This window comes from Oreochromis niloticus, linkage group LG13 (assembly GCF_001858045.2).
Source record: "Oreochromis niloticus isolate F11D_XX linkage group LG13, O_niloticus_UMD_NMBU, whole genome shotgun sequence".
Lineage (NCBI taxonomy): Eukaryota > Metazoa > Chordata > Actinopteri > Cichliformes > Cichlidae > Oreochromis > Oreochromis niloticus.
In genome coordinates this window covers 22,337,588-22,353,911 of record NC_031978.2, presented here as the reverse complement: position 1 = coordinate 22,353,911, position 16,324 = coordinate 22,337,588, and the positions used below count along the sequence as shown (strand labels likewise).

At 44.2% G+C, this 16,324-nt stretch overlaps 1 protein-coding gene across 27 annotated transcripts in view; it reads left to right on the top strand.

The window, feature by feature from the left end:
* The window catches only part of tacc2 (transforming, acidic coiled-coil containing protein 2), a 48,002-nt gene that overhangs the window by 3,121 nt on the left and 28,557 nt on the right, over positions 1-16,324 (top strand). For 25 of the 27 annotated variants that reach the window (XM_025897252.1, XM_019366313.2, XM_019366299.2 and 22 more), the window contains exons 2-5: positions 4,534-4,778; positions 6,068-6,175; positions 7,563-13,649; positions 14,307-14,945. In XM_025897252.1, the coding sequence (XP_025753037.1) occupies positions 4,534-4,778; positions 6,068-6,175; positions 7,563-13,649; positions 14,307-14,945 (7,079 nt within the window). Of the gene's footprint in view, positions 1-571; positions 641-4,533; positions 4,779-6,067; positions 6,176-7,562; positions 13,650-14,306; positions 14,946-16,324 lie in introns of all 27 variants that reach the window. The other 2 variants (XM_025897244.1, XM_025897245.1) reach the window with 1 other exon arrangement.

Below are 16,324 nucleotides of genomic sequence, written 5' to 3'. Positions count from 1 at the left end.
CACAGTCGCATGATTACTAACTTTTTGCTTCGGGAAAATACATGGGCTTTAAATGGGCTTGTCTAATGAGCATTTAGATAAGATAACATGGCTTGTCTCATTTTGTGATTTACCCTCGTAAAGCTGCGATAACGATAAGGATCAGATGTGCTATTTAATAACTCACAGCTTGTGTCTTAATCTATGCCCATTGCTACACACCCTAATAATAATTCATGCCTTTATGATGTTTAGAAGGCCGTTGTGTGTCTCATTATTGCAATGTTGCTGTTGTGCACTTCTAATTACAAAGACCAGAAAAAGGACACCCATAGAAAAACAGGAATTTAAAATGTGACTGAAGGACTTCAGAAGTGGAATTCAGGATTAACCTAATAGGATTAATTTAAACATTTGACTCATGAGCTACAGACTCACAAGTACTCACAGACTGACTGAGCTTAACATGCTGCTCCCCTTAAAAAATAGTGGCGAGTTGTTTTTAGTGCACTCTGCATGCAACTGCTTCTATCTAATGTAAAGTTTTTCCTTTAAAAATCTCTTTGTGAACCATTTCATTCCCTCGTTACAGCCAGAAGAGGGCGCTGCAGAAAATGTTGTTCTGTTGCCACCTAAGGAAAGTCAAAATGACTCCGTGCAGGTACAATGTGTGTGTGTACGTGTGACTGCGACTGTGATAACATTAGCCTGTGTGTGGGTGCGATATTTGTAGTGCTCACAGGTACGGATGGCTGTGTTTTTTTGTTTTTTGTTGGGGGGGGGGTATTACCAGTCAAACTGTTCGTAGCAACTTTCATCATGATTAAGTCACCATAACCCATTCATGCCATGTGAAAGGTATGAAAGTTGTTTTTTTTTCATGGTAAGACCTTTAAAAACAGTGAACTGTCATATCAGTATGTTTAATCATGTTGTGATGACGCACTTGAACCTTACCGAAAGGTCATATTTAAAGCCGGAAGCTGCGGTCAATGCAGGAAGAAATTGTGGCGCACATTCATAAGTTTTTTTTTTTAAACTACTCAACTATTATTGTATGATGTGCAATGAACGATGTAATGAACGTTTATGCATATAAACATTATTTAACATGTTTTCAATAGAGTGTAATATTAGATGAAAAAGACAGAAAAGGAAAACAAGAAAAGCAAGAATATCAGAGCATTTATCATTTTAAAGATTTGATATAAAATTTAAATTTGCTCACGATAATTTGAGGCGTGGTTTCATAATTCTGCTTTTCATAAGAAATGTGGCTATACGCAAAATAACATTACAGCACAATTTGTCAGTTTTGTTTTATAAAATCAGGCCAAATCAGATTCTTCTTAGTTGTTATTTTTATATTTTCATTATTATTAAACTCTAGTCTTATGTCAGTCAGAATTTTAAAATGACTCTGTTGATTGAGTTTTTATTAAATTCTTGTTTTGTCTTCCGTGGAATAGTTTATCCATGAGACAGCTTCTTATGGAGCTGTTGTTAAGTTTCTTATCCAGAATTGACATTCCTTGGATTGACAGCGGGGTGAGCTGTGGCTCTAAAGGGCATACATGCCCACGTTTACATGTAACCACAGCTTCCTAGAGCGTAACCTGATCCTCTCTTTGGGGGTCACTGCAGGCCTGACTCTTGGCCCAATTCCCAGCATTCACCTGCAGAGGCACTGTCAATGCAACCAACCACAAGACACAGCAGCAAGAGAAAGGGGGAGGAGGTGAATAGGGAAGGAAAGAAAAGAAAAGAGGGAAAGTTCTTAGACTAGGAGGAGGAGGAGACAGAAGGAGAGCTGAGTGGAAAGAGTTTACAGTAGAGGGGGAGGAGAATGCTCAGCACTTCCACGAGGCCAGCGCAAGTCAAGTTAGTCAGTCTCAGCAGCCGCAGGTTTGGTAGTGTAGTGTTTCTAGAGACCACACACACATACACACACTGGAAGAAACAGAGGAGGCTCATGGAAATTTAAAGGGGGAGCGGCAGTCACTCTACAAAGAGGACAGGGCTGTGGACAGGAGGAGAAGGAAGTACAGGAGAGGAGGAGCGGGAGCGTCAGCAGCATGTGTTGCAGCATGTTTGTGTTCTCGACTGCCCTCCTTCAAAACACAGAGCCCTGCAGAGCCTGCCTGCACAGTGTGAGCATAGTACAAGGGTAGCAGAGGAGCTGCACTGCACTGTAGAGTCACCTTCAGGACAGTGGAGCACACTGCTGGGTAAGTGCAAGAGAGATGAAATGAGATAAAGCTCGTAGGACGTGCAATCAAAGGTGTGTTTTATACAGGGGGGTGGATGGAGTGGACACGTTGAGTCGGTTTTGTGTGTCTGTGGGTGAAGAGGGGACCTGTTCCTTCTTCAGCACTCCTCTTTCATGTTTACAACAGTCATGTGTGAAGCATTAAGGCTTTTTTTCAGGGCTCGAGCATTGACGTTTTGAATAGAGAGTATTTGCTGCACAGGCAGTAATAGCCAGTCAGCCTCGCTGTCTTTCATTATTGCTTTTCGTTTAGTTCCTCTGGGTTAAATATTAACAAAAGGTGCTTTCTGTGTAGGGATTGAACAAACGAAAAGAGTAGGTGTGATTTTCCACCTTCTTGACTTTCCACATGTGACCCCCACTCATGACCTTATAAGAAATGTTGAATGAGTGTTTGCTGTAAACTTTGGCGTGCTTTTCCTCGTCATTCTCTTATTTGAGAAAAGGTACGGGTTGTGTGTTTTCTGTCTTATGCATGACAGGCAGGAAACAGGAAACTTGACACATGGCAACATACAGTTTTCTCATGACTGTGATGATCCCAGTGTGCATCACTGTTAAGGTGTGAAGCAATTGTTTTAACACCTGATTATATAACATTAATCCAGAAAATAGGAGCAGCAGGGAGATCACAGACATTCAGAGTGACACTCATACCTGCAGCAGGCCTTTTTTTGCATCCGGTTTCTTTTAATGTTTTATCTTCTCTTCTGCAGCCAGTTGTGTAGCTGGGTTTCTTGCTACAACAAGAAAAAAAGAGTCTAAATTAGAACATTTAAAAATAAACTAAGACGGCACGACACCATTCTTGTGCAAATGCCTTTTAAAAGCCTAGTGTGATGTATGTTTGTGATGTTTGTGTGTTCATGCGAGCACATTCTGTGCTTAATATGTCCCACAAAGGAGGCTCTTTGTGGTCACACAGGTGAGGCCAGTGACTCAGAGCCTGCAGCACAAATTTATTTGTTAATGTGTCTCCAGTTACCACATTAAGGAAGTGCAACACTAAAGCAAAGCTCGAGCATAAGTTGGTGTTTTTCTAGTCGGTCTTGAATATATTTTTTTGTTTCTGGCTTGAAATAGTTTGCAGCATTACGGTAATAATATCATATGAGTGAAGATGCTAAAGCAAGTGTATATAAGGTAAAACTTGCTCTCGTATAAGTGCTACACTGAATTGATTTAACCTTCGTTTCTGCTTGTAATGACTGTGCGCTGCACACCAGCTACGGGTGATTCATAAATAATCAATGTGCTTTAATACTGAATCTCAGCAGATCCTCAAAGGATATCATTACCACTGTGTGGCTGTATCCATACTCACACGTAAAATCAACTCACCAGCTAAAATCAGGATCTCTGTGTAAAAAAAGAAACACTAAATATAACAGGCAGGGCTGTGTTAGATCTCTACATCTGGACACACGAAACAAATGAAAAGAAACAAGAAAAATAACCTTGAACTCTCCACCTCCATCCACAGACAAGAGCACCCCAGCTCTATTGCATTGCAGCTTAGCTGAGTGTTGTGCACCGTGAGGGCGTTATTGTCCTCATAGTGAGTGCTGTGGCTGTATCCTTTCCATTTGACTGTTGAACAAGCAGGAAATAAAAAGCAGATGAGGGTTCAGATTATTTCATTTACTGTATTTCAGGTTGCTTGGAAAAGTGATTGGCTCAGATAAAGACACATCTGAAGCACTCAGTCGCTGAAGATGTCATCTAAAATACCTGCTCTTGTCTGTGCTGCTTAATTACGCTTGTCACCATCCAGCAAAACTGGTTTGGCTTTAATGATTATTATTTTAACATCTTGGGAAAAAAATACACTTGTATTTCCTCAGAGGTGTTTGTGAGGTGGAAAATACTACTGATGACAATATTTTTCAATTCATTAGTTGTTAATTGTCCCATTCAGAGGACATGCTCAAATGTGGGGTGTAAACAAAGCTGCAGAGATTAAACTCATGCAGTGAGCTGGGATAAATGCTAGGATTTAATACTGGAAATAATCTTTTAATAGCATAAGAAAAGCAAGTTGAGAGACGTATCAGATAAGACGTCTGAGTGGAAGGACGTAGTTCAGCCACTGTGGCCTTTACATTATAATACAAACACATGGGTGGAGTTATCTGCTCATGTGATGTCTGGCTTTGAGCATTAATTTGTGGGTGTTCCTGTGTTTGCTCGCAACATGTTCACACTTGCTTAAGTACACGCGTGTGTGTGTTGTGCGGCAGAGACTCCCTCGTGTAGCTCACTGGTATCCTTCACCGTTCCTGCAGGCTGAAGCTCGAGCTGAGAGTTCCACCCAGAGGGACGACGGAGCGCTGCTGACCGAGGTTTCCACCAGCCAGCACAGCCTGCTGTCTCAGCCCGTGCTGCCAGACATCCCAGTCATCACCGGGGTGGAGGAGAGCCCAGGCACGGCCGCAGACCAGGAGGACAAGGAGGAGCTTGAGTTTCCTCACGACCTGCTGCCCAGTTTAGATTTCAGCAGCGAGCTCAACATCTGGGAGTCCTCACTGGGGTAAGTGGAGGGGTTACACACACATACACACTGACTTTTACACTTCAGAAGACATAACTTCCTGGAGACTTACTCTAACTCTAACCATAATCACTACTCCTCTAACCTGAAGTCCTGCACTCACCCTAAACAAAATCTTCCCCCTTAAATTGAATCTTTTATATAATTGGTGACATCTGGTGGCGTTGCATAACAGATCTGCGCCCAAACACAGACTGTACTTGTAACACCACAACCATTTTGGGATGGTTCCAGGTTATGCCGATTTACAGAAGTCCTTTTAACTACTCTGACTTAAGAATTGAGGTAATGCTTTGGCAATTTGTTTTTGGCTTTATCATGCATAATCAGGTGAGGACAGAGACAGAGCTGATTCTTAGTGTTGGTGGCAGAATTTACAGTGCAAGATTAAACCTGGCAGTTTTGTTAATGTCATCATAAACATCAGTGACGATCACAAAATGAAGAAAGACTCATTCTAGAAAGACTCTTTAGTACTGAGGAATGTAAATGGCTACAATTGTTTGGTTTCTTTGTCTACTTGCTGATAAAAGTAAGTATTCTTCTTTTTCCATTAGTGACAAATAGGCCTCATAAATTACTACCCACGCATTTTTTTGCTGGCTTTGTGTGCCGCAGGTGATTTTAAAGGCCTGAAAAATGATTTTTCCTTTTTCTCCTTCTCACGACTTGAACAGATTCGTGTGTTTGGGATATTTTTTTGTCATAACTTTCTGGTTTTTCTCAAGTTTCTCTTTTTCTAGTTTAAAGTGAGCAATACTGAAAACATATATCTCCGAAACAAAGAATAGAAGTTTGGGAAAAATATCAAAATAAGCTGATATTTTAACATATTTTCTTATATTGCCAGAACTGCCCATCGGTTGTTTCTAATACTTCTCATAATAAATATTAAATGATTCCGTTTCTTCTTAGAGCTTTAATTGTCTGTGTAATAATAGACAATTAAATATATACCTGATCAGAATGCTCTGTTAGCTGGAACATCTGCAGTTTCCATGTATTTCCTTCATCTTTACATTTTTTTACATTTAAAGGCAAAAGGGGGTCCAACTCTGGACTAGCAAGGAGTAACTAATAAAGTGGCCAGTATGTGCATACACTAATAATACTGTATAATGTATTAAATATTACATTTTCTTTATTTATGGCTGTGAGGAAACACAGTTGTAACAGTTTATTTAGTCTTCAGGTGAAAGCAAACCTGTTATTGATTTGCTTCATGTGTGAACATGTCTGCATATGTGTGTGTGGGTTTGTGTTAGCAGAGCTAAAACCAGCTCAGGTGACAGGAAATGTGAACAGGTGAACCCCCTGCTGGCGGGTCTGCAGCATCACACAGAAGTCAGTCAACCACTGCTGTTTCAAGATACAAGGTACCTCATAGGTTCAGCATGATGATGGATAGACGGCCGTCCTCTGTGCTGTCAGCTGAAGACGTGATGATAAAGAGTGAGATTAGGGAGCATGGGGAGGAACGAGAAGATGGCAGGGTGATCTAATGTTTCTAACTTATGCTCGAGCGTGATGGGTATGATTGCTGTGGCTCTGCAGCAATCACGCCTTAACGTGGTCTGATGTGGTCAGTGTTGCCTGACAGCCTGCTTTTATCGGAGGTTAAATGCACTAATTTTTCTGATGCTTTAATGTCTTTTGTCAAGCATATGTATAATTATCATTGCTTGATGTGAATTTGTAAAAATGTACACGTAAAACAAGTCAAAAGCTTTGAATAACTAGAAATATCAAAACTACAGAAAGGACAAATCATTTGAAAAAGCAGAGTTCCTGCTTTGTTGCATAGTAAAACTGGACACCTGCACACAGTTTAGCCTGTTTTGCTTCTCCACCCTTTAGCAGAGACTGCCAAGTGAACATGTGAGGACAGACGCTGTGTTTACAAGGATTTGGCAGAGTCTTTATGCAGAAGTCATGTGTGACTGTGTTAACCAATCCCTCGGAGTGATCCTCGGTGATATTCCTACTTGCTTTATCGGGACTTCTTTAGAAAAGAATGCATTAAAATAACGAAACTTGAATGGACCGTGTGATGATGACAAACATCATAGGTTGTCTTATAGCTTAATAATGATGGTTATTCTCTGTACTCAGACAGCATAAAAGATTAAAATGGTCCCTCATTTTCCTGTAATGCAGGTAATGTTTTAGCAGTGACTCAGCAAGTGCAGATGAATGGCATTAAAGTAGCATGAATGCTAAATTATTAAGGCTATAAAACTGTTCACAATAACCCAGAAACTACTCATCACTGTAATCAGGATGAATGATTTGACACTTTTTCTCAGTATATTTAATCAAACTATGGCACAATGAGACTACAGTAAATAATTTATAGTTCCAGTAAGAAATTAAATCATTTTAATTAGATGATAAATTACGCTAGGCTTTTAAGCTTTTGATACACACTGAAAATAAGAAAGTCATACCAAAATACTGAGATACTGAAGGCTTGTAGCAGCAGGGTTTGAAATAGGTAGTAAAACTGCACAAATGCTACTCACTGCAATGTGTTTTGGAGTGCATGTGTCATTAACAACCGTCTTGTATTCTCAGAAACGGCTGATATTATTTCCTGTAAGAGAATCTGTATCTTAGAAAAGGCATCCCGGGTGCAGTTGTGTGTCATCTGTGCATGTCACAGAGTGCTGTGTCAGAGCATGGCCTTCTACTCTATCAGCTGCATCGTGGAATGGGCAGCTGTTTCTGTGTACTCCTAACTCTGTCACCCTACCCTTGCCTCAGGCCTCACGGCGATGTCCAGCTCTTAACTCAGCCTGCTGCCACACCTTATCCGAGTAACAGACCCCTGGCCCCTTCCCCGTCCACGTTCTTAGACCGGGAACTCCAAGAGGCCTTCCAAGAATGTGAAGAACAAATGGTGTCACTGGGCATACTCACTCCCACTCAGCCTTGCAGCCCCGGGCCCGGGACGTGGTGCAATGAAGGGAATACAACCGGAAAAGTGATGGTTAACAAGTCCAGTGAGTCATCGTCTCCACCTCCAATCGTTGTCCAGCTAGGACATAGCAACGGGGGCCATGGAAACAGGAATGCACATGGAAACAGTGAGACAGCAGACAGTCAGAAGGATACAGTTGTGTTTAGTTTTAGGGATTACATACTAGGCACTGAGAATAATGATGGGACAGCAGAGACTGAAAACCTGAAAGCAGAAAAAGAAATTAAGACAGATGAAGAGAAGGAAGCACCCACGCAAATACAATTAGAAATGCCAACAGATTCAGCTGGAGAACAACCAAAACAGGCTGTGTTTAGTGATCATACAAACGATCTAAGAGAGGGAAATGTTGATTCCAATGCATCTGTGGGGGGGAGTAGCACTGTAGACTTTGATGTAGTGATTAGGAAGAAAGACACGGAGGCAAAGACAGACAAAGGAGAAAATCTAAGTGATGATTTCAGTGCTGGTGTTTGTTTTGAAACAAAGATAGGTAATTCAGCTATGGAAACATCAGAGCGTAGCCCTCGTTTAAGGGATAGAGACGCATTACCAGAGCTGCAATCAAAAGGACAGACAGGAGCAGGCAAGCACACTGTGGAGCAGGAGTCAGACACATACAAGCAGAGTTCAGCTGGTGATAAACAGGCTGCCCAGAACAAAGAGGCAAAGAAAAAGAGACACAGGAAAAAGAAAAAGATGGAGAAAAGCCCGGAAACTGGGCAGGAGGCACGCACAGCAGTGCAATCTGAAAATGAAGTCATAAATGCTGGAAATCCCACAGATTCACCTTCAGGCCCTGTGATTTGTGGGGAACATCCTGACAACAGGCTTGATTACAAGGAGGAGCTTGAAGGAAAAGCCACATCCAGCTCCCTACTATCATCTCCTCATAGCAGTCAGGATCATCTTACTCCCTCAGCCTGTTCACCTGCGCCCATGCGGGCTCTTTTGCAGAAGCCTCATCAATCAGACAACCATAATGATGCCCTAAGCAGCATAAATGAAAGCTCCAATGAAAGCCTGCAGTGGGGGCAACATGTAACTGGAGGTGAAACCAGCAACCAAAATATACCCGTGACACATGTCCAAACTACAGCGATCAATCAAGCTGCTTCTAGTGATAAGAGATCAGATACACAAACACGCCAGGCTTCAGTTACAGAAGCAAAAATACTCACACCCGAGAATCACGTCCCACTCTCCAACAGCCGAACTTGTGTGGGAGAGAGTTGCGTGGAGAGCGTCCTTGAAGAGGCTTTAGCGGTGGTTACTGCGTTGCCACTGACAACACCCACACTGCCAGAAGTGATAGAAAGCGAGGGAGAGGGAGAAAGCGTGAGGCGTGATTTAGTGGAGAGAGTAGCTGCTGTAGCAGTTGCAGAGCGTGAGGAAGGAGTAGGGGAGAGAGGGACAGAAAAGTGCCTCATTTCTGCAGACGGAGAGAGGGACGAAGTCCTGGGCAGCCCTTCTCGGCTCGCGTTAATCTGTTCCCAGGCAAAATGCTCACTTGCATTGTCAGCCAAAGAGGGACTGGCTGCAGCTGAGGAAAGCTGCACCAGCAAAATGCCACACAACTCGGCCAAGAGCGAAATCAAGGCACCGAGAGAGGCAACCGTTTGGAGTTCACACAGAGAGCTGTCACCTGCCGAAGAGGGAGATGCAGAAAAGGAGCCACAGTGCTTAGAGGCTTTTATCAATACTTCTCCCCTTGGGCTGCTTACTGGTTCTGATTGTCAGGATCACATTGCTGCGGGATCAAGGAGAGAAGGAGAGGGAGGAGGAGAGGAGGTGGTAGAGAAAGGAGGGCTGGTAAGAGAGCACAGTTCATTCAGCCAGCCAGAAGGCTCTGCTAGTGGGCTGTCATCTGCTCAGACTGAAAGGTGTCCGCCCACCGATGTTGCCGAGTCACAGCTGAAATCACATAGCTGGAGCGAGTCGATCGCTACCATCACCGAGAGCATCTGCACAGAAGAGGAGCGTCTCTGTCGACCCCGCCGGGAGCACCGTGGCGCAGCAATTTCACCTCTCCTCCCTGACGCTGAGCAGAGCTACAGTAAAACAAACGGAGGCAGACGGGCCGATCTCGATCAGAAGTTAGTGTCAGAGGAAGGGCTGGCTCTGGGACGCACTTTCGAGGAGTCATCCGTCACAGAGACAAACTACAGTCGAGTCTTCCCGTCTTTAACCTCACGCCAGCCTTTGATCACTTCAGAGCAAATCCCAGTTAAGCAACAAGCGAGCAACAATCAACAGGTTCAGCCTAGTAGCACAACAGAAGCAGGGACAGTCGAAAGTGCAGCCAAGCTTCAAGTCGAAGCCTATAGCCAGAGCAACAGTGGTAGCACCGCTATGTCTGAAGTCGGTGTGTATCTATGTGACAGGAGTGGAGGTAACAGAGTTCACTTTGTGGATGCAGAGAAGCAAATGGGCAGTTCCTCCGTGGATCTCAAGACCATGCCGGTGCCAGCTCTGGACTGTGCCTCTTTACCCCCGCTGACTGTTCACGAGCAGTTGCGTCATCCTGTTTTTGAGGCCAGCTATACTTTCACAGACTTTCTCAGCTCAAAGAAGCCAGACATCCCTATAAATCCAGCTCCTACCAAGGATGAAGCAGCTGCGTTTTCAGAGGCACAGAAAGATGTCTGTTTGGCCAAAGGGGACACGAGGACTAAAGAAACAAAGGAGAACGTTGCCACAGATCAATCACATAGTGACAATTTGAAGACAAACACTGTAGATTCACAGTCGGTGAACAGCTCACAACAGCTTCCACGTCCTGCTGAGGAGACTCGTACTGGTAATGAAGGGTGCTTTGATGTTTTACAACCACCAGGAAGTGCCATCTCTGAGTCAGATCATCTGACATTTGAACTGGTCACAGCAAAGGCAGAGGCGGAGACACAGAAAGATGCTGCATTTGTGTGTTTGCCAAAGGAGGAGGAGGAGATTAAGAAGGTGGTGGCAGAGTCTAAAGGTACAGCTAACATTGACCAGCCTCAGGAATCACCTTTAAGTGCTACTCCTGTCATTCTTGAAGAAAACAAAGGGAACCAGCATAACTGTGCACCTTTAAGTGATGTTGACACAAGTTCAACATCTGAACCTGTGACCTTGACCTGCGCAGCTTCTCTGCAGATGAAGCATTGTGACCCAACTGATCAGCCTGTTATGCAATTAGGTGAAACACCTCCTTATGAGCCAGTTAACCCAGATATTACGAAGGCTGGGGAAGGGCCCAAGTCCCCCATCGGCTCTGCCGATCCCACAAAGGACGCGTGGGTGACTTCAGAAGTGACGGCATCTGATAAGTCAAGCACGTTTATTGGGCAGTGTGTCAGTAATCCTGCTTTTGAGCTGCGGCCTCCTGGCCCAATGTTGAGTCACCTGGAGTTCGTTACCGACTCTGATGCATCTGTCTCTGAAAAGGCATATAACTGCAGTGCTGATGGTGACAGCAGCAGTGTCTCCAGAGAGGTGGATGCCCATAAGAGCAGAGAAGTGACACACACTTCATTAGCACAGCATGCTGAGATCGGTGATGTCTGTGTTAACGCTAATGAGGTCTTGCCAAAATTGGAGCATTTAAATTTTGATACTATGGAGTCTGCTGCTGAACTCGCGAGTTCTGTTACCAGTAATGTAAATAGTCAGTTGTCACAAGAGGAAAATCTGATTCCACCTCAGCCTCCCAGCGATGCACTGACAAGAAATAAACCTGCTAATGTAATTCCTCTGTCTCAAACAGTGCCAGACTCTGCTGGCATTAAACCTATTATTTGTGAAGCCTCCATTAGGGATGACATCACAAATGTCAGCTACCCATTTAACTCCGACCTGCCCGACAACGAGGTTTATGATACAATTAAAGGGGACAATGTGAAAGAAAACCACATAATGGGAGATCAGACCGCCATGTTGTTTGAAGAGCAAAAGAAACAAGCTAAAGAGGCAGCAATGGATAATCAAAAGGAAGCAGCAGACAGCAGCAAGCCACAGGCAGGAAAGACAGGCACAATGCCACAACAGAATAATGAAGCAGATAAAGAGACTATAGAAGAAATTGGAGGCCTGCAGCCACCACACGCACATATAGGACAAAAGAGTGAATCGTCATTAAAGGATGTGAAGAAGGAAAAAGAAATAAAGAACAGTTTTGAATCCAAAAGCGAGACAGAAACTTGTTCCTCATCTCCCAGCAGATTTCCAGGGTCATCCGAGGACATGCTGCGTGCTCACTTAGAGTCTAGTAGCGAACCTCTGACTGTTTATGATTCCAGTTTGCGCCAAATTCCGACAGCAGCGCTGGAATGCAGCTCTGACTCTGCACCAGATTTGGGTGCAGCTCTTGGCCAATCACAGTCCACACCAGATCCAAACTGTTTTGCTCAGCAACAGGAGCACCATCAACAGTATCTGGGATCCAGACATCCCACAGAGGCAATGTCAGGTGGCTGTCTAGAGGGGGGAGAAAAGGCTAACGATCAGACCCAGACACTGGTTAAGGGAGTAAAAGGAGCCACAGAGGAAGGAGACAGCTCTGCTGGGGATATTTGTCAGTCAGGAATCAAGGATGAGTTGGCAGGTGATGCCAGCATGAGCAATGAAGGAGTGATAAAGTCAGTGAAAGGCGAGGATGCTTCACCAGAGGTTCATAGGTTGCCATCTTCCCTTGATTCAAATGAAAGTGCTGAGAGAAATGCTTCACCTGATGCAGGGATAGGAGCTGGTAGCTCTCATGTAAGTGAGAGAAGTCAGGAGACAGATGAGAATGAAAGCCCGGTGTTAGAGGGGTCAGGTAGAGATTTAATGCCAGACACTGGGTTTGTGAGTGATCTGAGTGATAAAGATCAGCAAAAATGTGATCTATCAGCTGTCTGCCAAGAGCAGAGTAGAAAATCCGAGCTGTCGGAGAATCTGGCTGTATCTGTTGAGCCTGTTTCACAGGAACACGAAAGCTCATCTTTTCATATTCCCATTTTAACTAAAGATAGCACAGTTAATGATGCCATTCATGCAGATGTATCTCCAAGTACAAACCAGGCTGGTGAAATTTCTATGCACACATGCAGCTCTCTGCCAGATCCTGCCGCGCATCCAGAAACTGGAGGAGAGGATTTCAGGGTTGCTGCGGCTGTAAAAAGCACCGGTAGTGAAAGCGTTGCGTGTGAAAGTCAGGATACAGTTTCCAGGCCTCATGAGCTGCAAAGCCCCAATAAAACCTCAGCCACACAAAACAGCCCAATAGAACAAATACCCATAAAAGGGCCTGATGTTGAGGAGATGACAAAGGAAGATAAAGAAGCTTTGGATAAAGGGAATGTTAGCGGGCAGGGTGAGGAACAACATCGGATAAAAGTCATAGATGGTGGGGCTTTGGGAAAGCAGGGGGTGGTGCATTTAGCAGGGAGTGATAAAGAAATGGGCTCGGGATCAATCACCGTTTTAGGCAACTCCCAAAATGGGGAGGCACAGATTAGCACAGAGGTTGCTGTTTGTCACTCTGATGGCAACACTGGTCCTTGTAAGGCAGGAGAAAGTGACAGTGATGCAACAGAAAAAATGACTGCGGATGTTGACACAGGCCCAATTGTTGTTTCATCAAAACGCCTGGAAGCTTTCGAAACTCTTACCCACTCAGAGAAACCACAAGATGTGGTGCCACTGTCAAAGCCCCCAGATGACATTGTGGTTAAACCCACTGTTGCTGTCTCGCGGTGTGAATCAGAATCACTCGATAGAGCGCCGGCCCGCCGCCCTCCTGCTGAACAAGTAGAAGCTGCTGAAGCAGACACAAACTGGATAAAAGCGCTCAGAGAAGCTGCATCCCATTCTCAAAGCGAACAAGTGAACCCAGTGGATGCCTTAAGGTAAATGAAAGAGCGTGTGCTTATTTAAAATGATCATATGAGCCAAATATGTTAAGAACTGCCGATCAGAGCAGCACAGTGAGAACCTTACAGTGATACAGATGTATCATGTTGCATGTTAAAGCTCAGCGTGAAAAGGCAAAGAAAATAGAAAGAGGAAAGGAACGAATTATGAACTGGACAAACAGCTACATTTTTTTTTCTTTTCGTGTCTGTTACCAAAGATTTCTGGCATTTTGTTCCCCTAACTTAGCATTCAAGTAGCACCATGTTCAAGGCTTGTTTGAAGGGATATTACAGAGAGCAGTCTGACAATGAATATGAATGAGGAGGTAAACACAGAGCTGCACTTTGTATTAACTCGAACTCGGGTCAGATGACTGTGCCTGTTGAAGTCTAATGGAAGTAATGCAGCCCTTTATATTCAAAGAGTGACATCAGCCGTGACATCGTCCCTGGTCCCCGGGGGAAGAATGAGCCTTTTCTTACACAAAACACACTGCTCAACACAATACAACAACATACCTAGAGCACTTCACCCACACACATCCTCTTGCTCACACACACATTTTTGATTTGTGAGTAATTCCTTGAGCATGTGCTATAAACTAAACAACAAACCCCCCACCCTCTTCTCTTCTTCTGTTTTTTTCTCAGACCCTTTCCATCTCTGGAGTCTCCTCAACAAGAGTTTCTCACTCCGACTGAGGAGATAGCAGCTCCCGTGAGACAGGAGAAGACCCCACCACCAGAGCTAGCAGCGGAGGAGACAGCAGAGATCCCACCTGTGAATCTTGTGAAGAAGCCAGTAGACCTTCCCAGACCTTTAAAAAAGGCAGGAGATCTCCTAGAATCAGCACATGAGGTAGCAGAGCTTTCCAAACCACCGCAGAGTATAAAAGTAGAAGAAGAAGAAACGACAAAGGCAGAGCTTCCAGAAACAGCCAAGAAAGAAGAAGAAGAGCATCCAGATGAGGTTCAAGAACCAAATAGGAAGCAAGTTACTTCAATAGAAGTAGTGAATGAGGAACAGGCAAGAGAAAGGACAGATGAGATCCCAGAGCCAACAGCTAATGATAGTGAGCTTGTAGAACCAACGAAGTATGAAGAACCAGAAACAACAAAGTCGACTACAGAGTCCCCACAATCAGAGGAGAAGCCGGTCAGCGAGCTGCCAGTGGAGCTAGTGGAAAAACCGTTAGACATCCAGCCCGTGGAGCCAGCTGAAGTCCTAGCTGAGGAAACTGCAGCGACAGAGGCGGTCCAGGATCCGGCTGCAGAGCTACGGGACAGCGGGTGAGTGTTTTTACTGTCTGTATCACATGCTTGTCATATTTTTGAATTGATGCCCACAGTTTCCAGTGGAAACGCATTTCACCACTTTAAGTAAAACAGCCAACTAATGTTTCCTTAGAAACTCCTTTAACCAACAGACTCGCTCTTCTTCACACCGCAATCGGGGTCTGGATTCAAGAAAAGACGTCCATTTAACCCCCAGCTGAACTGAAGTCAGAGGAATTTTTTTGTGGTTTAGTGATTTCCCAACTGGAGATCATTTATAATTCAAACAAAGGAGATTTTGTCATAACATTTCCTTTGTACTGATCTATCAGATGCATTTCATTGGAGCGAACATGTGTGTAAAATAGGGAGCTTTGGGGGACATGTGCTTCACAGGTCGGCCGTGCATGCCGCACATTTAAAACTGATTTCCGTGTGCTTGGAAAATAACCTTGGTGGATTTGTTTGGCTTTTAGACACTTCAAGGGTGTCTGGGTGTCTACAGAGGCTTAACAGTGCCTATGAACTAATAAGAATCTCAGATATATACTGGTTTATGTGTAGTTGTTGAAATTTCTAAGTTAAATAAGCACTGTAAAGCAGTGTATCGGTCAGTGTTAATGTAAGCATTTCAGCAGCACAAGCTGGACTAATTCCTTTAGTGAAAAGCCCGATTTCTCACTAGAATTAGGTAAAAGCACAATGCTTTTCTATTTACCTCTCCGTGTGATCCATCCCTTTTGCCCTATCTTAATGAACTCAAATTCCCTTATTTGTCGCTGTCTCCGGCCACATGCCGAGGAGCCATCCCACATGCCAGATTAGCACTTGCTGCCTGTCAGTCTCAACACTTGTCCCATCACTGCTGTTGGATCCACACAGCATTGTTCAGAGCAGGAAAAAGGAAGAATGTTATTTCCCTGAGGTTTCATCAAAAGATACAGTTACTGTTGCGTACATGTGCCACAGAAACAAACGTGACAGCATATGATATATGATATGATACGCGGGTGTGTGTGTGTGTCTGTGTGTACATTGTGTTTTTTTTTCTCCGCCCCTGAAGGCTGTCCGAGCTGTCAGTCCTACTCAGTCTGTGCGGCTTTGTGAACTGAAGCTTGTAGTGGGAGGAATTTGGGCAGGCACTCAGCCCCACTGAAGTCATTTGCACAGACCAGACAGAGTGGAACAAAAGCCAGGGTTCAGAGAAACACTCGAGCATGTGCTGCGGTGCGAGTTTGTTTGACAGAGTTAGTCCGAGAGTCAAAGAGAGAGGAGAGGAGGACTGGGACGTGCGGTCATCGGCTCCGCTGTTTTGGAGTTCAGGTCATTTCCATCGCTTACTGTAATTACTGTAACCTCTGAAGTCGTGTGATGGCTGAAATCTGGGTGAGTTG